The sequence below is a fragment of the Chiroxiphia lanceolata genome, chromosome 15 (genome assembly GCF_009829145.1).
Source record: "Chiroxiphia lanceolata isolate bChiLan1 chromosome 15, bChiLan1.pri, whole genome shotgun sequence".
NCBI lineage: Eukaryota > Metazoa > Chordata > Aves > Passeriformes > Pipridae > Chiroxiphia > Chiroxiphia lanceolata.
This window is the reverse complement of record NC_045651.1, coordinates 13868464-13891967: the sequence shown is the minus strand read 5'-3', so window position 1 is coordinate 13891967 and position 23504 is coordinate 13868464. Positions and strand designations below refer to the sequence as shown.

Here is a 23504-nt window from a genome sequence, read left to right as displayed (position 1 = left end):
TCGCTTTTTTGTTTTGTTTAAATAATTAAATTATTTATAATTAAATTATAAAGAACCAGCGCAAAGAATCCGAGAGCCACGTTGTGTTTTATTGAAGGTCACTACACGACGTCAAGCATAAGGCAACAGGCGCCTTGTCGGGGAGCGGGGACAGAGGCAGGGACGCACCGAGACACCTTTCCTACCGCCTACAGCACCTACGGGGAGGGGGGAAAACAACTCGCCGAGCTCATCAGGCCGCTCAGAACAGCGCAACTCAATGCACCTTGTGTTTGTAGTGAGAGGGGCGCAGGTCGCGTTGGCCTGCGGCAAACCCCAGGCCAGCACCAGGGGGACAATGGCCACCAGCCCCAGGCACAGCTCAAGCCCTGGGCCAGCCACCAGCTCGGCTTTTCCGTAGTCGTGTCACAAGTGTAGCAGCTGTTTTGGCTACTGAACAGGAGAAGTTGCGGCCAGAGGTGCAGTGCTTTGTTATCTGGACAGGTGAAGCCGCAGCAAGCACTAGCGCTATACATTAACTACTAACTACAAGTCTCAAACTCATGCTGTACATCTGTGTATAACCTACACAAAGTTACAACTTGTAAACGTGATGCCTCACTGCTTTGAGACCTGCCCAGGATCGGGGCTGTGGGGTGGGAGTCCCTCCCACACACCACGGCAGGTTTCTTGCGCTAAGGGAGATGTTTTGGGTGCTGCACCACCACCTGTGGGGAGCAGGCAGCCTGATCCTGCCCTCCCACGGAGAGGATCTGCAGATCCAGGCTGGCAGAGCCATGGCACGAGCATCTGGAGTGACACAGCCATGGCTGGCTGGCACTCAAGCCTTTCCCAGCAGAGCAGCACATCAAAGCCCATCAGATACGTTTAACTAAGTCAATAACTGAAGTGGGAATGCTCTGCAGGAAGAGCCATCTCACCTGCCCGCATTAGCCACACACTTACTGGTTATGCAGTGTCCTGGATACACAGCTCTTAACCACCCATTTTAGTCTGGGCTGCAGCCAAATTACACACCAGGTAAGTGACCTTGTAGTACAGCGTGTGTAGTTAACAAATAAAGACTTTCCACCTTTACACCTCCCTCACACCCACCCTAACTGGAAAAACACAGAGGATGAACCCAAAAAACACCTTTGTGGGTTTACAATTACCAGAACTAATCTTAACTCTCCAGGTTTCACACCCTGATAACTATGATCCCTAACAACTTATGGAGCTGAAGACTGTCAGGCAGCCTCTCCAGAGCACTCCTGCCTCAGTCAAGAGGTGCAGCAGCACCTGAATTCCCAGCTTGCGGTGTATCGTGCTGCCACATCCACCTGAGGCCCAGCAGGCCGACAGCAGGCTCGGTTGCCAGTCAAATCCATGAACACTACAGTACACTATGTTTAAAGTTTAAAGGCAAACTCATCAACTCCTTTGTGAAAACAGATCTGTCACCTCAGCTAAGCAAGCTACATATGCCAGAGGGGTAGGGCTGTACATCCCAGTGCCCCACAGCTGAGGTATCCTACAAGGAAGCAGAAAACCAAAAGAAAACATTGTGCTGCTGCCCGTAACTTGCCAGTAATGCAGCAGATACGGCCACCTCTTAAAATGTTGGTTTGGGAAGGGCATAGCTCTGGGTGAAAGAGAAGTTGTTCATTACTGAGCATGGAACATCAGGAAAAAACGGTATGGGTTCTTTTCCGTGGATAAATCCAAATTTAGCCAAAATTATCTGTTGACAGAGCCAAACTCAGCGCAAACCTGGAGAAAGCGAGACCTTTCTCTGTGCTCTGACACGTGCTGCAAGTTAAACTAGCCTGTAGCAGTGAGGGGAAGAGGAGTGGTGGTTAGTGGGCACTACAACAAGGGGAGAGAGAACAAACCATCCCAAACCACAGCACCCTCAGCACCCTCCTTGCGGCCGGCCGGGGCCTGTGGCACACCCACACATCACAAAGGAGCTCTGGCAGAACCTTCCAGCAGGTGCTTTCTCAGTGTGCCAGTCCATCCTGCGCCAGCCGCCAGGGAGCAAGCGTTGGGAGCCTCTACGGGAGCACGGGGCCGAGGCTGAGCTCCACGTGGTGGGTGAGCCAGATGACCTCCGAGGGGTGATCGCCTTCCTCGTTGGGCCGGATGGGAGCAGTGAGGTTTCTGAACTCGTGCTTCATCTTGAAGCTCACGGTCACTTCGCCCTCTTCTTTCTGCGGGGTGACCTTGATGAAAACTCCCACCTTATTGGCTTTTCTGAAGGCAATAACGCTGCAAGGCGGAACACAGAGGAACACTGGGTCAGCCAAGTTCTCAAACCATTGTTCAGAGAGGAACAATGCTCTGAGGGGGAAGCAAAACACACTGAAGACAAAGAGGAGAGCGAGTTGCTCAAAGTGCCAAGTTTTTAAGGGAGATGATCCCCACAAGACAGACAACACTCACTCAGGGTCATCCTGGAAGTCTTGAGGCTCTGCCAGCTCATCATATTCTGCCGCAGCATCTTTGCCAGCCAGAATAAGCTCCTTGGGAGGAACAGACACCTGAAACAGAGCAGGGAGAGAAAGAGGCCTTTCAGCACTGATCACCAGCTACACTGCAAGCAGGAGAGGGCCCTCCCCTTTTGAGGGCTGCTTAACTACAGTTTAACAGAAAAGTGATTCATCCTCAGCTTTCTTCTGCTCTAGGACCACTTTATTATCACCCTGCCAGTGAAATCATTAATTTCTCCCTTGGGTTCTGGATCTCAGTGAACAGACACAATTTCAAAATACTTTATGAGCTGCTGTTTACATTGGTGACAGTCATTTAAGCTTCAAGGGAGGAAATGCAACACACTCAGCAGGGGTTGAAGGACATACGAAAAGTGTGGCCTGTGGAAGGACAAATGGGAGTAGTAAGCCTTGGAAGAGGCTTGGGCTCACACAGCAGGAGGGTACAGTACCTTGGCAGTGCTGTTGGTGTTGTCAGGGTCTCCCTCCTCACACTCCAGCAGTGTGACATGTGTGACGTTCTCCACAGGATTGGTCAGAGTCAGAAGGACTTGGCTCTCCTGAGGAGATTCAGGAATCACAATTCAAGAAGCAATTGTGCTAATATTCATTGTTATTGTTAGCACCTCCATCTTCCGTGACCAATCAACGCCTTCAAAAACTGCATCATATCCTCTCAAGGGATGGACAGCAACCACCCCCAGTCTGTAAGGAAGGCACCAATGCCATGCAACACTCTTCCTTAATATAAAAAAATATGTATTTTTGGACTCTAGCCAAGATCTCAACTCCACACCTTTTATTCTTCAGATATTGGCAAGTGCTTGTGAGGCCAGATGTCACACTGCACAGTAATCTACTGCTGCAGAGTGACAAGTACAGGCGGTGTTCCTCTGACCACTCCCCTAAACCCTGCACCCTCCAAACTGAGCGGAACCCTTAGGGAACAACATCACACGGTGTCACCTTCCAAGAAGATCCCACATTCACAACTCCCCGCTGTGTCTCACCCTAAGACATTTCTGGAAAAGCTACTGACCTTCATGTAGCGCAGGTTGGGAATAGACATGATTCTCACTTCAGGGATGTAGTTACTACAAAAATAACAAAGCAAAGGACCATAAGGGACTGTGTTGCTGTCTATAACTCGCCTCCTGAAGCAGAGGGAGGTATTAGAGCTATCAGAGCTTGGCTTACATTAAGAGGAAAAATAAAGTGCCCTGCTGCTGTACAAGCCTAATCCTACAGACCTCTGCTACTGTGTGGGGCAGGCACAGCATGCAGTGGTTTTGTCAAACTGCTGAAATCATTACTAGATCAGGAAGCAAACCTTTCACAGATAAGCTAACTATATTTTAAAAGGTGATTACACCATCCTAAGAGATGACACAATCCTACAAGAGGTCAAAGCAAGAGTACCAAAAAATAAAACCCAAACCAAATAGAAGGCATTAACTAAGCTGTTGTCCCCAGTCCCCATATCTTACTTACACAGCAACCAGCTGGATCTTGAATTTGATAGACGTTGGATTGAATTCTGGTTTGCTCAGGTTATGTTCACATTTCTAGAGACAAAGATATTTTAGTCAGCACCAGAAGACAGTCTGCAGTCACACACTGAGGAATCAGAGCCACAGGCACCGTCCACCAGCACAGCACATATAAAAACTACCTCAGGTGCATGGAGCCACCACTGTGCTCACTTACTGATACTCCAAAAATGTCATATCCTGCACTACCAGTGCAATCTCGGAAACACAAGACTTGGAATTTGTCTTAAAAACACCTGGACACTGATTGCAGCAGGAAGAAGGCACAAATACCAGTAAGCCCTCAGACTTATGCTCCAGAATCCAATAAAAAAAACAAATAGCTGGAACTCCTGATCTCTTCAGAGGCTACTCTTCAAATACAGGATCACTCAATTACTTATTTCTGAGAAAATATTCTGCATTTGCAAAGCATTCTGCATCTTAAATACTTATAAGAATACTGGTCTATTACTTTGGGAACTAGATAAATATCCCTGTATTACTGAGAAAATGTAGTAAAAACCCTACAGTAAGTCAACAGCAGAACTTGGATTTAACTCTTTCCTGTCTTCACTTCCCAGCTCTCTGCTTTTATTCTTTTAAATACCCTCTTTCTGCCTCCACTCTATGGACATCTTCTGTATTCTGCACTGCCTCTCCCTAATATTTTCTTTGCTGATTTTTGTCTTTAGAAACAGCAGAATTTTTTTACTTCTGACTGAACCGGCAGCCTTCTCCAACTCCTTGGCTAGGCAGAGCACTAGCACAAACCCATCTTTGTATATTTTTGTCCCCCTTTCACAGTCTTCATCACACCAGAGATGTGACAGACTCCCTCACCTCCTAGTGCTGTTTTCAGAAATTCGGCTGAGAACATTCAACAACCAGGACCATCCGAGCAGTTTCTTTTAAAAGAGAAATACACAGCCCATTTCCCACCACCCAAGTTCTGAGAGCCCGGAAAAGGCAGGTTTTTGCCCCGAGTTCCCTACCCGACAGCGCAGCGAGCGTTTGATCAGGAGGTGTTTGTGACGTGGGTAGAGCTGGGAAGCGCAGATGGGCTGGAAGTCAGGCTGCAGCAGGCGCTGACGCAGAGTCGTCACTGGGAGCACCACAGAAAGCAAGACAAAGAAATGTCTCAGGTGCTGAAACTCGAGCTAGATTAGACTCTACATATGCACCTCGCACTGTGTGCAGACATGCCACCATCTCTAAGAAATTTAATTTCACCTGCACCACGTAATTCAGAAGCCACTCTCAACTGCCACTGTTTCTAGCAATGAATAGAAAGGCAAGAGCTGCATAAAGGGCTGCCCTGACCGGGCACAGTAACATGAGAGCAACATCAGTGCCAGCTCAGGAGAAACAAGGGACTCTGATCTCTCTTCAAAGCTGAGCTGGGATGGAAAAAGAGTTTTGCAGTCATCTAGAACTCATTTGCAAGGGCAAATGAGTTTCACAGCTTTGTTACCCTCACAGCTGGGTGCTGCATGAGCACAATACACAGCTTAGCAAGGGGTTTGTGTAACTCAGACTCACACATAAAATTAGTGACAACATAGTTCCCAAGGCAAGGAAGTCCCAGCAGCCAAAATCTCCCGTGGGTTTCTCCCAAAAAACAGGCTCCTCACTGTTCTCAGTGCCTAAGAGGCAGTGAGCCACCTGGCAGCCTTTCCCTCACCATGGAAGTTGTCTTCTTCACCAGCATTAAACCCTCACAGCAAGGACAGTCTCATGGCAAAAGGAGACCAAGATGATCTACTCCTTCCCATAAAGCTTTCATTAATTAATTGATATTGGCAGACTTTGTAGGCCTGCAGAACTACCCAGAACATCTGCCCTACATGGAGCCACCTCAGCTGGAAGCCCACATTGCTCCTGGACCTGCTGGTTTATCTTGTTTACTCCAAGTTTCACTGATCAATTTATGGTATTTGTGGATTAAATCATGAGTCAGGTAAACAACTGGCAAGTATACACAAGCTGTTCCAAGCTGATGTCAAAGCAATGCGCAATTGTTACTCAACAGTCCAGTTTTGGTTCCAGCTCCCCAGCAGCTCAGTTATTTCCTTAGTTCCTGCTATTATTTGTAAAAGGATGTCAGCTCTTTTCTCCATCCAAAAGTTGATGCTTCACACACATAGAAATTATGGTCAGCAAGAAAATAAAACAACCCTTCAGAGGCCTGAAGCATCTGGCTCCGAGCTTTCCACACACAACATGAAGCTGAAGTTGCATTCAAAATTACCATTTAAAAGGTCACACATTTCCCACAGTTTCAATCCCAGCATAAAAATTACCAGAAGCTTGGGTCATTAGGAACTTCATAGACAGGTTTGTAGGCACTGCCCATGTTATAAAATGTAAGGGCAAAAAGTGACAGTATACTAAGGTGTTACCTTCTGTCAGATTGATTGGTCTTGTATAGTAATCCTCAGGAAGAGGCTCCACTTCTTCCACCGCATCAGCTGGCTCGATCTTGATCTCCTTCTGGTCTTCTCCTTCTTTCAGGCTGAAGCAAAATAAGGGACAACTTGGTCATAAAATACGGCATGTGTGCTCTGACAGCAACCACAGTAACTGCATTCCAGCACAGAAGGCAGTGAGAGTGAGATTGTAAGACAATAACTGCACAAGGGTGTGAGCAGTCACTTGTTCCTATGGAGAGAAAGCAACACATCTGGCGCTGCTGCACAGAGATGCACGAGGACTTGATGTCTCTCCAATGCTCGAAAGAAGAAATCTGCTCTCACTGCTACCTGCTAATATGTCCATCATCTTTCTAAAGTTGCTGTACTGCCCTCTTGCCTACACCTCCAATCCTTCCCCAAAAGGTAACCCCAACCCTAAGACTCACGAGAGTCCAGCGAGGGCACTGATGGGCGCTCCGGGCCTCTGGCGCTGAAGCCTGGTTCCAAGGCCATATTTGTCCTACAAGGAAAGAAGGAACTGTCAGTTTCAGGTCTGCTTCCTACCAGGACAAAAACCCTGCTGCAAACTCATCCTTTGAGCTGCATGACAAGCATGGGGGGATAAGCAAAGGAAAGCAAAAGGAAAAGGTGTTCAGTGCTTCCCAAGATACTTTCTTCCGCTTAAACTGTTATTAAGGAGAAAACAATTCCCACTGCACTGCAGACAGGGAAAGATGGATGTGTGTGGCTACTGCTTATAAAGCTTTTGCTCCTTACTTACATCACCAGCCTGCACTACTGACACATTTTCCCTGATCTTCTCTTCAGCGCAACTCCATGACAAGTAGTGTAGAACGAGAGCTCAGATGCCAAAAGAACTGGGTTGACATGGCTGTGCATCCATCTGAAATGCTCTGTAGCACTACTAGAAGCAGCTGGAAGATTCAAACTCCTACAAGTCTCATTACCTACACGTGCCTCAGAAGGAGTAGCTGAGCTACTTCTCAGCTTTCTAGAGCTGAGCTGTACACAGGGTGCTTGGAGGCAGATCTTCCTTGTGGGCAGGACTGAAAACCTGAATTCTCACGAAATGAGAAATGTGAGCATCAGCCTACTCTAGTGATTTTTCAAGGGTGAGATGATTCATGTTTGTGGTACCTGACTCAGCCAAGCTAGGTAAAGGACCGGTTTTCAAGTGTACATTACTTACCCAAAGACACTGCCCTGTTTCTAAACTAACAAAAAATAGTTTTGTTACAACTTTTACCCTCTTAACAAGTTAGCCTTCACCTGTGTTTGTTCTAGGCACACCCAAGCCAGAGGCCCTGAGGCAAGGTGTACAATCTGCTACTCCCCTTCAGTTGGTACCATGAGAGCTTTAACACCAGCAGAAACTGTGAAAAGACTTACCACTACGTGTATAGTGTGTTGCTGTGGAGAGCCCCCAAAATAGCAGCAGGTAGCAACGGAGACAAAAAATGCAGCCATAAGACACAAGCAAGGGCACAGAGCAAGCACAGTTAATCAAGAAGTAGCAAGCAAATGCAGTCACCCAGCTAAACAAAGTAAGCGTTTACCTGCCAGTTACAATAAACAAGTCATTCAAGCCACAAGTCTTAAGGTTAATATCAGTCGAGATTTCATGCAGAGGAAGTGCCAGACAATGCTGATCTATCTGTCACTGAGCTGTGGAATGAACTGTCCTGAGAAAGAACTGCCACTGGCATTGTGCCTGCAGTTGCACTGCATTTCACTGCTGGAGAACATATTCCTTGGTATGGCAAGCGTAAACCCTCCTGGCACTGACAGAGAGGACTATCAGAGAGAGAGGGGCAATGGGTATAAAACTACTCGTCCCTAAAGAAGCCCTCATTTTCTTCATGTTGTCCTCAACTGAAAAAAGCTGGGCAGGCCTACTGTGCTCCCAACTATCTAATTTTCCACGCTGAGGCTGCTGCCCATCACTTTTGCTGCTCTGAGGGGACAGCACACCCAGCTCACCGAAAAGGCCAGGGGCACGTAGTTTCGGCGTCGCACCAGCTTCTTCCGGTCCCGCTCGATCTTCTCCTTCTGAGCCAACTGCTGGTAGTACTCAACCAGTTTGTTAATCTGCAGGGATGGAAAGGAACAGGCACCCAGTGTAAGGGAAGCAATGTCAGGTCAGCTGCAGCGTTTGCTTGTGAAGTAGCGGGGGTCGCTGCTACTTGTTTCACTCAGTTCCCACTACCTGCTGTATTGTGAAGGACACACTTAAAGAAGTCTGTGTGTCTCAACATGTCTTAACCCACGGTCTGGGTGACAAAACGACCCTCCCTTGGGAATGATGTGTGTTGGAGAGCAGTTTCCCAGTTCTCACTTTGCAATTCAGCAATTGAGACTTCATTCGTGGATTTGCCGTGACCAGACAGAGTAATGTCATGTGGCCAAAATCTAGCAATCTGGATTAGTGGAGCAAACAGCATCTTTAGCATCTTTTCCCCCCTCCCCGAGGCTGGTCACATTTAGAGTGGAGCCCTAATGGGTGACAGGGAAGGGTGTTAAAGGTGCAGCTGTGTTTTCCAGATCCTAGACACACTCTTGATTGGAAAACAGCTTTTTCTCACATACATACTCAGCATATTCACCGGTGGTGTTTTAACAGCACTATTAGATAGGATGTTTTCAGCTGAGTTTCTTCTCAAAAGGAGATTTTATACTGCGATATCCTCAGGGGAGCCTCTAAGAGGCCTTCCCTCCATTGAATGCAGTCAAGGTGGAGATTAGGAACTGGAACTGGTATCTGAAGGATTATATAGATGCAGAAAAAGTGATTGAGGGGGCCTGACACCTCTAACGGCTCTTTCTGGCTGATCCATCTCAGCCCAAGCACGGCCTTCCTGCTCACTCACCCTCTGTGTGTGAGGATTCTCCGGCTCCTGCCAACCACCACTCGCTGCAGGAGGAAACAGAAAAAGCAAAGTCCACGGGAGATTTCCAGACTCCATCACACCCCACACTCAACTATCTCAGTGTTACTCATAAAATATGACATTGCCTGTTTTTGCTACACTTACCACTGCAATTCTTTAAGTTCATGCCTGTACAAATATCCACCTCTTAAAGCTTTTCACGGGCAGTTTTGGGCTGAAGGAGCTTTGGCAGCTTTCATATTGTGTTTTTAAACAAGTGCTGTTTGAGAGACACTCAGGACAGCAGCTAGGAGTTATTTTACCAGCAGGTACATGACTTTATGTGTGTCTCTTGTTACTGGCTGCCACTGTCTCTGCATTTCCAGCTCCCAGTCTTCAGTTACATCAACATTGGAAGTCAGAGAATCTGCTTGGCCTACTCAGCCCCGTTTCTGGAGCCTGACAGATATTTTCTGTTCATCTTATATACCAAAAATAGATGAAAGCTTTGTTCCAGTGTGAAGAGAAAAACCAAGTACAAACACTGACTAGCAACCTCAGAATAAGTCACGGTGCACAAAAGTGATGGAAAATAAATTACATGTTTATGCTGTCAGACTGAGTAGCTTCAAAGGCTCTGAAAGCACACAAACAAGACCTCGGCTGTGGGGAGAGCGCACTAACACAGCCCCTCGTTTGACAGTTTTCTCACTAGTCAGGTAACAAGAACATGGAAGTGGGTCACACATCCCACTAACTCAGCTCAGCTCTTCAGAGGAGACTTCAGCAACAAACCACTTTGCTGTGAATTTCTAACTGTGACTCCAACTCTAGGCAGATCCTAAACCTATAGTACAGTCAGGAGCTTCTGTGATTATCTGTCACCTTCAAAACACAAACTGGGCTCCTGCTGTAACTCAGTTCCCTGTTTCTGACTGTCCCTTACCTACAGACTTGTCTGCCATCCCGACATCCCGGGAAGTCCAGCGGCAGAACCCACAGGCCAGGTAATAGGCTTTCTTCATGGTGGTCTTGGCCGGGTCGTCGGGGAGCGGGGCAGGGATGCTCGTGGCGCGGGTGGAGAGGGTGTGCATGCAGCAGGGGCAGTCAAAGCAGTTGGCACACCTGCAGACAACCACACAGCGCTCTGAGAAGGCTCTGAGGGAAAAGCTCTCGACAACCAGATCAACATTAAACCAGCCGACCTTTTCCTCGAGGGAAAAAGGTCACCAGAGCCGTCGGGGGAACAGGAGGGGTTCAGAGTCAACTTCAGAACGCCAACAGTGAGAAACACCGAGGGATAATAAAAACCTCTTTGTATTATGAGACAAGTCATCACAAAAAAAATAAAAAAATATCCATGAACAGCACCTGATAGATCATGGAAGTGATTTATTCCCCAAAACAGACTCAATGGTAAAAAGCACTGATGTAATTTTTGAAGAGTTTCAGACAGACACGTCAGGTGCTGACTAAGGAAGGAGCTGTTTAAAATAGGGAGCCTCGATGAAAATAAAAGTCAAAGCAACCTTACCTATTCTTTTTCAGCTTGGCTTCAGCTGAAGGCATGTTTTCCAGGCAGCTGGGGCAGTAGTGGGAGTCCACCTGAAGGAGAAGGCAGTCACATCACACGTGTTACCTGGCACACCAGGCAGCACATGGCACCTGCCACACGATTCAACAGGGATTCGTGTCTGGCAATCCCTGGTGCAGCCAGGGAAGGTTTGAGGAATTTTATGGTATTCAAAATCTTAGCCTGTTTCAGCCTGATTTTGTTCTTTAATAACATGAATCAGAAGGTTTCTTAAATCAGAATGGATTAAATTACTCCACCTTGTAAGTGAGAAAAGGTCAGCCTTTAGCAGCTACCAGAATTTCATTCTGCAGCTTGAACCACAGGTTTTAACATGTTATTTTCTACTTACGCCTACATTTATTCTGTCCTTGCCGTTGCACTGCTCAGATTTACATACAATTCAGAACACTTTTTATCTGTCTGCTGTCACATCGAATTTTGTCAATTAAAACAACAGCAGCAAGACTGGGGGCCCCTTCTTGAAGAAGAATTCAAACTGATTATTAAACGTGGACATGCACAATGACTACACTCCTCACACCACAGTAAATCCATCATGGATGCAGCCTGGTGACAAATCTACTGTTCAGAGGCCTCAACCTTTCCTTAAAGACTCCTCTTCTGAGATCAGGGCTGCACAGTCATTCTTTCAAGGCTTTCCAAATCTATCACAGTTTCTTAGTTCAACCAGGCTTCCACAAAATCAATTCTACCGGTTTGACTATGACGGTTTGTGAAGCCACAAAGCCTCCACAGCAGAAATCACGCCGTAAAATAATGTGGAGTGGTGTGCGTGGGGGGGTCCTTGCCCCTCCCCGGCCGGGCCCGATGGGGACGTGTGTGGGATGGGGGTCTTGACCCTCCCGGTGGGGCCCCGCAGAGGAGTAAGGAGGCCCCGGTGCCCCAGACCAGTCCCACAAAGGTTTTGGGGGGTCCTCGTTGCCTCAGACTGGCCTCACAGTGGTTTGGGGGGTCCCCGCTCCCCTCGACCGGGGCTGATGGGGGGGCACCTTCTTCACGAGGGGGAGCCACCCCTGTGCGCTGGCCTCGGCCAATCACAGCCCGAGCTCCGCCGACGGACAGGCGGCACAGCCAATCCAAAGCAAAGCACCGCCCCACCCATCACCCATGGCCAATCGTCGCACCCCATGCAGCGCTGCGCCCACCCTCCTAGAAGCGCCACCGACCAATAGGAAGGCAGAAAGCGAGTGAGCGGCGAGAGAGCCACCCAATCGGTACCCGCTCTGCGCGCATCGTCCCGCCCGGTCCCGCCCGGTCCCGCCCGGTGCGCGGGCGCGGCGCTGCCGGGACGCTGTTACCTCATGCGAGACGCACTCGAGCGAGCGGAGCTCGCTGCAGTAGCGGCAGAAGTACAGCTGCGGCAGCGGTGCCCGCAGCTCCTTCTCGCCGCGCACCAGGTACAGCACCCGCTCCGACTGCAGCAGCGATGCCATCTTGAGAGCGGGCGGGCTCCGCCGCGCCGCCGCCGCCTGACGTTAGCGCGCCTCAGCGTGACGTCAGCGCGCCGCCCTGGCCACGTGCCCGTCCGGGCGGGGCGGGGTGTCCCGGGGGGATCCCGGTGCAGGGACATCCTGGGGATAGGGGGGCTCCAAACCCCGGCCAGGAACAGACGTGGGGCAGCCACAGCTCCTCCGGGCAACCTGTGCCAGCCCCCCGCCACCCTCATAGCCAAGAATTCCTTCTTAATATCCCATCTTGCCTCTGACAGTGACAAGCCGTTCCCCCTTTTCTCGTCCCTCCGTCTCTTGTCCAAAGTCCCTCTCCAACTCTCTTGGGGCCCCTTTTAGGCACTGGAAGGGGCTCTAAGATCTTTCCAGAGCCTTCTGTTCTCCAGGTGAACACCCCCAGCTCTCCCAGCCTGTCTCCAGGGCAGAGGGGCTCCACTCCGTGGAGCATCTTTGCAGTCACCTCTGAACTCGCTCCAGCAGCTCCACATCCTTCCTGTGCTGGGGCCCCCAGAACTCGATGCAGTGCTGAATATTCCACACTCCAAAGGTGGTTTCTCTTCAGTCTCATGGCTGCTAAGACGGGGTCCTGACAAGAACAAACATTCCCATGTCGTGGGATCATCAGGAAAGCATGAGGTCTGTGAATGCTGTGCTGTGTGGGCAGAGCTTCCATCAGCAAACCACCCCCAGTTTGCTCTTGGATACCCCGACCGAGCACTGGTCACAGCCTGGACTGTGGCATGAATCCCTCATTCCCACCCCTGTGCTCATCCCTGCACAGCACCTGGAGTCAGTCCTTGCCCTCTGCCCACCACTGGCAGCTCTGGAGGAAACCCCTGTCCATGAGGATGTGCCACAGCTCGAGATAAAACCCCCACACGCTCTTTATCTGACAACAGTAGCTGGAGGGGAGCACTGCTGGGAAGGCAGGGAGGAGGCTCCCTGCCTGTCCTGTGGGCCCAGTAAGGTGCCTGCAGGCCAGGGGGATCTGAGAGCATGTAGGTAGGGGGTTTCCACCAGGAGGTTTCCCTGGGAAAAAGCAGGAGTGAAGGATGCAGTGCATAAGTCCCACTGTGTGTGACACTGAGCTGGTGTCCCAGCAGGAAAATCAGAGCATCCCACCTCTGCTTTCACCATTCGGCATCACGGATGGAGCGGAATGTTCCAGTGGGCAGTGGAAACGCTGTTCCCTGTCTCTGTAAATCACCCTGCCCGGATCCCTGGGGAGCGCCTCCCCTGGGCCTCGGGGGCAGGTGAGACCTGTGAGCCCTGCTGTGGCAGGAGCAGGACGGGGCAGGGGAGAACCCTTTGTTAAGGCCTAAGAAGTTAAATGTTCCCACGGTGCCGACCTGACACCTTCGGGTTCGCCTCCAGATGGTCTCCCCCGGTGGGACTCCGTCCTGGCTGGGATGAGGTGGAATGTGACCTTGCTTTAGCCTGGTGAGAAAAAAAAAGTCCTGACTGCCCTCCCCTCTCTTCTCCTTCCTTTTTTTCCTTCCCCTTCCCCTTCCCCTTCCCTGCCGCCCCGCGCGGGCCGGGCGGGGCCAGGCGGAGTCTTCCTCTCCGGACGGGATCCGCAGCTGCCGTCGCTTCTCGCCGGAGACGGAGCCCGAGTCGGAGCCGGGCAGCGCCGCAGGTAAGAGGATGCGGGCAGGTCGGATGGGCAGGGCATGCAGGGGGCAGGCAGGGCAGGTAGGAGAGGCAGGGCATCGGCAGGGCAAGTAGGGCAGGCAGGGCACAGGCAGGCACAGGCAGCTGACGCCTCTTCCCCACGGCATCGTGTCCCCCACCCCCAGGGTGCCGGAGCGGGACGGGAGCGCAGCCGCGGTCCCTGTGGAGGGGGTTCCCCGCTCTCCGGCCCCTCCGCCCCATTGAGCTGTTAACTCCGTGACTCAACACGGAGTACAGGTGTGGGGGACACACACACAAGAGGCTCCCCAGGAGGGAGGGGGGCTCTGGCTGACCTGACCCCACCATTTCCCCACGCGGTGACCCACCGGTGAGTGACCAGCGGGATACCCTGTTATGGCTTTGCTTTTTCAGCTCCTTTAACAACGGTAGCAATTAATAGGGAAGTTTTTCCCTAGGCTTTCATCCAGTGCTTTCAAAGCACGCTGTAAATCCTGGGGCTAAATGAAGAAGCCTTTACCAAAGGCTCTCAGAGGAGCCCAAGGTGAAAGCTGGACCTGGCCACAGCTTGGAGAGAGCAGCGGGTTGCTCAGAGCAGCACAGGAGTTCTGGCTGTGGGAGGGATGGAGGGGGCTGCCCCATCAACCCTCTGCCTCTCCCTTGCAGGATGGACCTCCCGGAACTCACAGGTCCTGCCGCCCTTCCCAAGCACATCCTGGACGTCTGGGTCATCGTCTTGATCATCCTGGCCACCATCCTGGTGATGACGGCGCTGGTGCTCTGCCCGGCCACCGCCGTCATCATCTACCGCGTGCGAACTCACCCCACGCGCAACGGCATCGTGTGAGGTGTGGGCACTGGGGCACGGCCGGGCAGGGGGCTGCGGCCATGGGACCCTGTGCCAGGGACCCCTCAGAGCCCAGTGGGGCACCCTGAGAGCTGGAGAGATGGGCAGGAGCCGAGGTTGGCCAGCACTTGGATGCCTGCCCCTGTGCTGGCACCAGGCTCTCGCTGGGTGAACCCACTGCCTCCTGTTGCCCACCGAGCTCACCAGGACCACAGGGGAGGTGGCAGCACAGGCAGCAGCGGGAGAGCAAAATGGGTGACTTTGTGCACGTGTCCAGCTAGAAACAACTTGCTGCCATCAGACAGGAAGGCTAGTCTTGCCTTCACTGGTGATCCCATCTCCTTCCAGGCAAGCAGCAAGGAGTGGAAATGCCCGACAGAATTATTTCTTCTTCGGAGTCCCAGCTCTCAGGGTGCTTGGAAAAAAGGGTCAAAGCGAGATGGACGTGGCTTCTGGTTGCGAGTTTGAAGGCTTGGCTGAAAGCATCGGTGACAGAGCCCGTCCTGGCTGCACAGCAGACATGCAGCTGGCACTGGCTTCTTCTCTATCCATTATCTGCTGAAATTGTAGGAAAATCTTATGGGGCTCTTGGTTCCTCTGGGTCTTGCAGGGCAGAGGAGTGTGTGCAGCTCCTGCCAGCCTGTCTGCCTGCACGCTGGCTGTGCTCCCCGCTCCCGATAGCGAGAGCCCTCACTGTTCACCCAACACACCGGCCCCACTGGGGGGGTCTGTGCACCTCTCACCTGGGCAGGTAAAGTGGGAGGAGCAGGTTTGTGCCTAGTCAGTGACAGGGGATCATGTAAGTTCTTGCATTGCTCTTTGTTATGAAATAAATGGACTTTAACCTACACATGAGCATGTCGTGTGGCTCTGTTCACACTATGGGTGGTGTCTGGGTGCCCGTGTGCAGGATCTGAGGTACTTTGCAGCCTCTCCAGAAGCCCTCTCTGTGCTCCTGCACAGAGACCTCCTGCACTGTTTTGGCTCAAGGTGCTGGGGTTCTGTCTGGCCTTGGAGCCTGGAGGCTGCAGCCCTATGCGAGGCACTCTGCCAGCCCAGCTCCATGCTCTGGGAGGGCAAACTTCAATTGGGACAGCAGGAAGGATCCCTCAGGACTTTCTGAAAGTGGTGATGGCTGCTTTCCTCCCACTCTGGTGACCAGCATCGCTTCCCCCACACCAGCCTCGTGCTGGGGTCAGTGGGGCAGGAGCAGTCCTGGGGCTGAAACGGTGTCCTGGTGACTCATGGCAGGAAAGGTCTCAAGTAACAGGATGAGTCAGGGATGTGGGGAAACACTACAGTGATGCTGGTGGGAATTGTTCAAATCCCGTTTTGTCTGCTGGAAAGAGCAACCAGCCCTGCAGTGTTCAAATTCTGTCTCATCTCGTGTGGCTTGATCCATGGCAGCTGGCATCTGATATGGGTTGGGGCTAGAGAGGCAGGCGATTCCTGGGGAAGAAGGACCTTGGGCAAACACCTCCCACCCCAGGAAGGGAGCCCAGCACAGACCCCTGTGAGCAGAGGAAATGCCTGTGCTGCAGCCACAGGCTGTGGTTGTGCCGGGAGGAAAGGGACGTGTATTCCTTGCCCAGCCCAGAAAAAAATTTCTGTTTTGAGCTGTTGACTCTCTCTTTCCCTCTCAAGTTGCAGAATTTGAGGCAAATAACTAGAGTTATTTTCCTGTTGTTCCTCCTCTCTCCCTCCCGTGCTGGCACGGTGCGGCAGCAGCTGGAAGACATTACAGATGTGCAGGGTGGGAACAGCCCCAGCTCTGCTTCCCTCCCCCCCCCCTGCCGTGCCCCACCCCAGCATTGCTTCCCTGGGAACACTGTGAGGATGGCCAGCGGCATCTGGCACCAGGAACGTGAGCTGAGCAGCTTCGCTATGAGAGGAATAGGGAAGAAGCCACAAACATTGGAATGGTTTGAGAAGGAAGCCAGGTTTGGAGCAAAACACGACGGAAAGCATGAAACACCTCCCCCCCCACCCCGGCCATGTAACCATGCCCAGTGCCTGCTCCCACCTCCGTGTGCCCCTTGGAGCAGCCAAGGGATGTGAGAGGTTTCCTTTCATGGTATGAGTTTTCTGGAAAGTTTCAAGTCCGTGGCAAACATTTCCAGGAAAGGCCTTGGAAAGAGGGGTTTGCCTGTAACAACAACAAACACGAAGTGAAATGGCAGCTGGGGGAAAGCAGGGAGAAGCCAGGACATTTTTTAAATGAAGATAGGGAAGAATGGATATAGACTGAATCTCCAACACATTTGAGTTGGAAATTCCTCCTCCAGGATGGAGTAAGATAAGCAAATTCTCCTGCAGCCCTGGCTTCAGTGCCTGAACATTGCTGGAGCTTAGAGGCAGTGTTTATGTGGTGTTTTGCCAAGGAAAAAAGCCTTTTCCTGCCTTTTGAGAAGCAGACACTGTGGCAAGCAGGCACGATGCAGGCGCTGAGGTGATTCAGCACCCACTGGGATACTTTCCTAGAGGTGCTGGAGTGTGGCAGGAGTTGGCTGCTGGCTCGTGGGGGCTGCTGCTGGGGGACAAGGATGGGGCAACCCCGGCAGGGAGCAGGGGATGGGGGATTTTGGCTCTCACCTTGCCTTTGGGCAGTCCCCCTTTGTGGTGGGAAGGGGGGAGAAATTGAGTCAGTGGCATTTCTGCAGGGGGACAAATCTTACTCTGGAAGAGGAAGGGATGGCAATGGGGAGGGGGCAGCAACCAGGCCAAAGCCTGGGGGGCTGCGAGGGCACTCAGGGAGGGGGGTCCTTACTTCAAAAGGTGCTGGGCACCATGCCCAGCAGGGAGGCTGCCATGGAACCAGGGCAGTGTGCAGGAGCACACGGGCTGGGGCAGGGTGGCGAGGGCTGGGCGAGCTGCAGGCTGGCAGCGTGGGGAGGCCTTGTGCCCAAAGAGCTGGGGCCTCTTGCCTGGCAGAGCTTGTTCTGCTTTTGCCTACCACTGCACACCTAGAACAAAAGTTCAGAGGCTGCCCTGGGACTGATGCCATGTCAGGCTGCCAGAGGGAAGCTGCACTGCTGTGAGCCAGGGCAGTGCTGCCTGCTGCTGCTCAAGCTCACCACCACCCCCCTGGCACACTGCTGGCCTGTCACTCTACATGGCAGAAACTGCTTGGTCAGTTCTGGGACAAGTTCAGCCAGCAGCAGTACACGGTCCCCACCCCTGCTTTCACGTTTTCTGTGCTCAGCTGTGGCCCTGCAGCCTGGCACGAGGTCTCTGCAGCCCCTGGCACGCAGCTCGGGGACAGCCAGGGAGGCTGGTGGCAGCAGCAGCGTGGTGGCCACGGGGCTGGAAGCGCCTGGCCTCCCACCCCGAACTCCTGCCAAACATCTGCAGCAGGCGGGGGCTGGCTCCTGCCCAGCTCTGGTGGAAAAACAACCAGGGAAGGAGGTTTGTGCGAGGGTCAGCCCGGCCAGCATGCCTGCCATTGGGGGTGGAGGACCCCAGTTCTGCAGGATAGAGTGACACATTGCCCTCAGATGGTGTTGCTGGAGCCCCTGGCACCCTCAGCTCTGCCATGCAGCCTGGGCATGGCAAGGCAGAGCATGGTGGGGACACTGGGTGACATACCCAGGCTGCCGTGGAAGCTCAGTGACAGAGAAGGTGTCCATCGGCTGTGGCTCATTAAGTACTCCTCCATCCCCCACCTCCACCAGGGATGATTTGGCACCAGGACCCAAGGAGAGGGGGCTTGGAGAAAGAGGTCCCTTATTTTTATTTTGATTTCAAGAAAACTCAGTTCTGAAGTAGCTCAGCCTTTCCCTGTGCAGGATCAGGGACACATGGAAGGGACACAACCACACGGTGCCACCACTGCACAAGCCACACTGCTCTTCCAGCCACCAAGTCCTTATTAACCAGGAGAAAGCCACCAAAGCCCTACGCAGGCAATTAGGGGACATAACTAGAAGTGGGTGGCTGTTCCCATGGTGGGAGCTAGTGGAGCAGGGAGCACAGCCCCAAGCAGCTCCTCAGATCTGTCCCAGCTCTGTCCCAGGAGGTGGCTCAAGCCCTGGTCAGGCTCAGCAGTGTGAGCTGGCTGGGGAGCAGGGCACTGTGCCAGGCTCACACTGGACCCTGTGTGGCTGCAGGATGCAGAGAGGTGCAAGAAGCATGTTGGCCAGGAGCTGCAGCACCATGGCCCTGTGGCCCCAAATCTACCCAGAGCCTGGGAAGTGGCTGGGGAGGGTCAAAACCCTAATAATGGCTCCTACAGGTTCCCCGGTTTTGGCAAAGAGCTGCCTCATTCCCCCACATCCATGAGGGTCAACTGGAGCATCCCTGTGGCCAGCCTGGTTGTTGGCACCTTGTAATGGGCTCTGGGCAATCTCCAGGCAGCAGTTGAGCACCTTGGGGGTTTGTCTGAACCTGGGGAAACACTCCAAACCCCATGCCAGGGCAGGGCTAAGGCACTTCTCCAGTAGCAGTGCAGGTTAAAAGCTTTTGGGAATGCTGCCAGTGACGGAGGGACCCTCAGCTGCCCTGCTCCATAGGTTCCCTGGGTGCCTAAAGGATGTACCCAACTCCCAGCCCTCCCACATCATCTGAGGTTGCATTTGGAGCCAGACAATATCAGCCTTTCCAAGGACATAGTGTTTCTTCCGGTGAAAAACATGGATTGGGAGATTGCTCCCAGCCTCCTCTTAACCCATGTCCTCACTCCTGTTCCCTGGTGGTATCTCCAGGCCCTGCTTTCTTGTAAAGCCAAACCTCCTACTGGCACTCCTGGTCCCCCCAGGGCTCACCCACTGCCACCCCATCCTGCCCTGCATCCCAGACCAGCCCCCACCCCAAACCGCAGTTTCCTATCCAGTTAATTCTCCCATCAAATGGTTTTGTTGGGGGATTTCAAGGAATTTACACCTCACCAGGGATATTTTCCTTGGAGACAGCCCAGGGTAAACGTTTGCATTCCTTGCCTATGCAAACAGGACCCTGGAAACTCCTGCCCCTGGGGACACCAAGGGCTAAGCGAACAGTGGTGCCCTGCCTTTGACCGCAGCAGGGTCAGTGTGGAGCCACAGCCCCCGAGCCCCAGAACAGCCCCGGGAGGAACGTTCCTCCAGGGCTGCTTTCAACAATACTCTAATTTACTGGGCACCAGGGAGAGAAGCAGGATCAACTTTCCCCAGCTCTGCCGTTGCAACCACTGGGACACACACACTCCCCGCCCCCCAGCCTGACCTCCCCGGGATGCTGCTGGGGGTGTTTAGTCCCTGCTCCTCGGGTGCCAGTACCCCAGTGGGGAGGAAATGCCACCTTGGCTGGGTGCCCTGCGCAGGATGAGGCACCTCTTCGCTGCGACACTTCTCTCCCCACCGCGCTCCCTCTGCCCCCCGGCCCCTCTCCATCTCCCAGCCCCTCTCTCGCCCCACTCCCCGTCCCCCCGGCACTTCTCCTCCCAACCTGCGGGTTTATCCCGGCTCGGATAACTTGTTGCATAAACCCTCCGCACATGCCGCTGCCCCGTGTTCCCGTGGGTGCCCCCGCTCCCTGCCAGGCCGTGGTGCCACCCCCGGGCGGTGTCCGTCCGTGTGTCCGTGTGTCCGTCCCAGAGCCCACACGGTTAACGCGGCCCCGGCCCGGCCCCCCCCGGCCATTGGCTCCCCCGCCGCAGCCCAGCAGCTATTTCTTGGCCGCCGGGCTCGGAGGTGACAGCAGGCGACAGCAGCGCTGGTCCCCGCCGCTGGCCCCGGGCTGTCAGGGGGGTGCCAGCACCTCTCACCCCGCGCCCCACCATGGGGGGCTGCTCCCGCAGCGCCTGGATTTTGCCCCTTTTCTTGGCTGGGCTCGTCCAGCCGGGGTGGAGTGAGCAGAGGGAGAAGGTAAGAGGCAGGGGGCACCCCCATGGGGCCTGTGAGGGGGGTGACGAGGGGTTGTGTGACACCCTGGGGACCCGCCTGTCCCCAAGGCGCTCTGCAGGGCTCCCCGGGGCAGGAGTGGGGTACGGTGGCCCTATGACACCCCCTCCTCCGACCTCTGCAGGGGCAGACCACGGGGATTTTCTTCCATGCACATCATCCAGGGGGTTCCCCCGTTTTTGGAGGGTGTGGAGGCTGCCGTGTCCTTACAGCCCAGCGGGCAGGGGACAGGGGTGACTGTCACCCCCCCAGCCAGGCTCTCCACCCTGCCCGCTGGGACCCCACAGCCCCACGGAGCCTTCACTCCCCGGGCACAGCCCCTGTGACTTCACCTCCTGCCAGCTCCCAAAATAGCCCCTCCGTGCGCTTGGCTGTGCCTCAGTTCCCTGGTGGGGGACAGGAGATGGGCTCCCCCGAGTTAACCCCTGTGGCCCGCATGTAGGGGCTGCTCCAGCCCCGCCCTTTCCAGTGCCACCCTGATCCCCCTGTGCTGCCCCTGCTCCCCAGAGGCGTGGGGAGGTGCTGGGTCCTGCTCATTTGCCCACGGCCCGAGAGACTGGGGCCGGCCTCACTGTTTTCCAGCCTCTCCCCTTCCTGCCGCTTCCTGGCCAGTAAACATTCCCCCGGCTGGAGCCGGGCCCGCTGCCTGGGCTTGCACATGTGTGCACACACATGTGCATCTGCATGAGCAAGCCAGCCTGTCCCATCACTGTGACCTTGGCATGCTGGAGCCTGGCTGCTGCCAGCAGTATTTGGGACAGGGGACAGACACAACGCTGGCAGCTGCACTCACAGCCAGTGCCAGGGCTGGGCCTGCTGCTCTGGTGCCTGTGGGGATGGGGAATGGGGTGGCGGGCAGCCCCCCAGCCTGCTCCCATGGGATGCTCCTCACCCCACAGGTGGATTGCTACAACTCCGTGAACGACACCATCTACAACTATGGAGCCATGACCATCGATGGGGACGAGTTCATCCCCTTTGAGAGGTACAAGGGGAAGATGGTGCTCTTCGTCAATGTGGCCACGTACTGAGGCCTGACCCTGCAGTATGTTGGTAAGAGCCCTGCAGGGCACACCCACCTCGGGGTCAGGGCAGGCATTCCAGGAGTGGGTGGTGTCACCCAGGGGTGCAGCCTTTGGCACGTCCCTGTGGCCTGTTCTGCTTCAGGGAGCAGAAGGGATAACATGTTCCGAGGGAGGTGGGTGCAGGTTTGGGGGTATGCCTGGTCCCCTGCTAACCCACCCCTGGCTCTGCTTGCATGCAGAACTGAATGCACTACAAAATGAGCTGAGAGACCAGGGGCTTGTGGTCCTCGGCTTCCCCTCCAACCAATTTGGGAAGCAGGAACCTGGCCAGAACTCGGAGATCCTCCCTGCTCTGAAGTGAGTACTGTGGTGGGGGCTGTGGTGCACCCCAGCTATTCTGAGGTCCCCAGCCAGGTGGTGGGTGCATAGGCTGCAGCTCCTGCTGGCTGTGACCTCCCTCCCAGCCTGGGGCTGTGGCCCCCAAAACAAGGGGTTTTGGGGTTCCCTCACCACCCCTTGTGCAACATCCAGAGCTGTCCATTGCACAAACTCCTGCCCACCCTCCCCTTGCAGGCACGTCCGGCCAGGAGGCGGCTTTGAACCCAATTTCCAGCTCTTCCAGAAGGGGGATGTGAATGGGGCCAAGGAGCAGAAGGTCTTCACCTTCCTGAAGGTGGGTGCCGTGGCAAGGGGGGGTGAGGGGGCAGCACCCAGGTTGGTTTTTGGAGGGGGAAGGCAGTGATGCACTGGCCTTTAATTGCAGAACGCCTGTCCCCCGGTGACGGAGAACTTTGGGAACCCCAACAAACTCTTCTGGGAGCCTCTGCGGATCCATGACATCAAGTGGAACTTCGAGAAGTTCCTGGTGGGGCCTGATGGCGTGCCTATCATGCGCTGGTACCATCGCGCCAACATCGGGGTCGTGAAGAACGACATCGTGGCCTACCTGAGGCAGCGGCAGGAGAAGCAGGACAAGTAGAGCTGGCATGAGGGCCGGCATCCCTCCTGGCTGCTTCCCCATCCATTCCCTCCCAGGATGTTCCCTGGCAGCCAGAGCTAAATGCTGTCCCCTTCCATTGCTGCCGTCTCTGTCACCCCCCAGCCAGGATGCTGGGCTGGGCCACCCTATGTCAGAGACCTCAGCAATGGGAGTGGGACATTTCCAATAACCCCATGTCCCACCTCCACCCCTGGTGGTGATGTCTCCTGGCCTCCAGCTTGCACTCCTCCGCCCCACCATCCCAGGCAGTGGGAGGATGCAGGGGCCAGCTGCCCCTGGAGCAGAAGACCACGTCTCCATGAAGGCTCAGCCCGAAAGCCCCCGGTGTGGGGTGGGCCTGGCCTGATCCTGCCGAGCACGGAGCAGCTCTTCAGTGCATTCAAGCTGCCCGTGGTTTTGGTGCACAGACGTGCTGCTCTCCCAGTCGGGGGCAGCTGACCCCTCGCCCCCCACCATAGAAACACCAAATAAAGGCTCTGCAAATGCACAGCCCCACTCCTTGGTCGGGGTAGAGAGGGAAGAGGGGGGAAGGCACAGCAGCCAGCCTGGGGGGAGCAGCTCCTAACTGGAGAAACTCCATTTTTTTCCCCAGGCAACTGCAAACAAGGATTTGTCATCACAGTCCAGCATTTGGGGAGAGGAGGGGGACAGGGTGTAGAGGTGGGTAAAATGGGCTGCAGGTGGGACCAAGGACAGCCCCCAGTGAGGAGCATGCTGAGCCAGTGCCTCCTGCTGTCACACACGTGACAGCCATGTTTACACAAATAGGGTTGTGTTACA

General features: G+C 54.0%; 3 protein-coding genes across 7 annotated transcripts; 2 read left to right on the top strand and 1 right to left on the bottom strand.

The window, feature by feature from the left end:
• Positions 1–68: 68 nt before the first annotated feature.
• On the bottom strand, positions 69–12386 carry DCTN4 (dynactin subunit 4). 4 transcript variants are annotated; one of them, XM_032703082.1, is made up of 14 exons: positions 12198–12369; positions 10837–10907; positions 10249–10427; positions 9303–9346; positions 8416–8523; positions 7825–7845; positions 6861–6934; positions 6403–6515; positions 4996–5105; positions 3963–4036; positions 3511–3565; positions 2924–3031; positions 2425–2522; positions 69–2250 (listed from the first exon to the last, which is right to left on the bottom strand). In XM_032703082.1, the coding sequence occupies exons 1-14, from the start codon at positions 12330–12332 to the stop codon at positions 2037–2039; spliced, it is 1404 nt and encodes a 467-aa protein (XP_032558973.1). In that variant the 5' UTR covers positions 12333–12369; the 3' UTR covers positions 69–2036. The 4 variants fall into 4 exon arrangements, with proteins under 4 accessions (XP_032558973.1, XP_032558976.1, XP_032558975.1 ...); XM_032703085.1 differs by lacking the exon at positions 12198–12369 and adding an exon at positions 11228–11917; XM_032703084.1 differs by lacking the exon at positions 12198–12369 and adding an exon at positions 11234–11917.
• Positions 12387–13855: 1469 nt separating this feature from the next.
• Positions 13856–15673, top strand: SMIM3 (small integral membrane protein 3). Its single transcript, XM_032702599.1, has 3 exons — positions 13856–13983; positions 14643–14824; positions 15172–15673. The coding sequence occupies exon 2, from the start codon at positions 14644–14646 to the stop codon at positions 14821–14823; it is 180 nt and encodes a 59-aa protein (XP_032558490.1). The 5' UTR covers positions 13856–13983; position 14643; the 3' UTR covers position 14824; positions 15172–15673.
• A 4804-nt stretch (positions 15674–20477) lies between these two features.
• Positions 20478–23211, top strand: GPX3 (glutathione peroxidase 3). 2 transcript variants are annotated; one of them, XM_032702598.1, is made up of 6 exons: positions 20478–20663; positions 21599–21752; positions 21964–22081; positions 22298–22397; positions 22488–22708; positions 22942–23211. In XM_032702598.1, exons 1-5 carry the CDS (start codon positions 20577–20579, stop codon positions 22701–22703), a joined length of 675 nt encoding a protein of 224 aa, XP_032558489.1. In that variant the 5' UTR covers positions 20478–20576; the 3' UTR covers positions 22704–22708; positions 22942–23211. The 2 variants fall into 2 exon arrangements, with proteins under 2 accessions (XP_032558489.1, XP_032558488.1); XM_032702597.1 differs by having other exon boundaries at positions 20479–20663; positions 22488–23211.
• Positions 23212–23504: the final 293 nt, after the last annotated feature.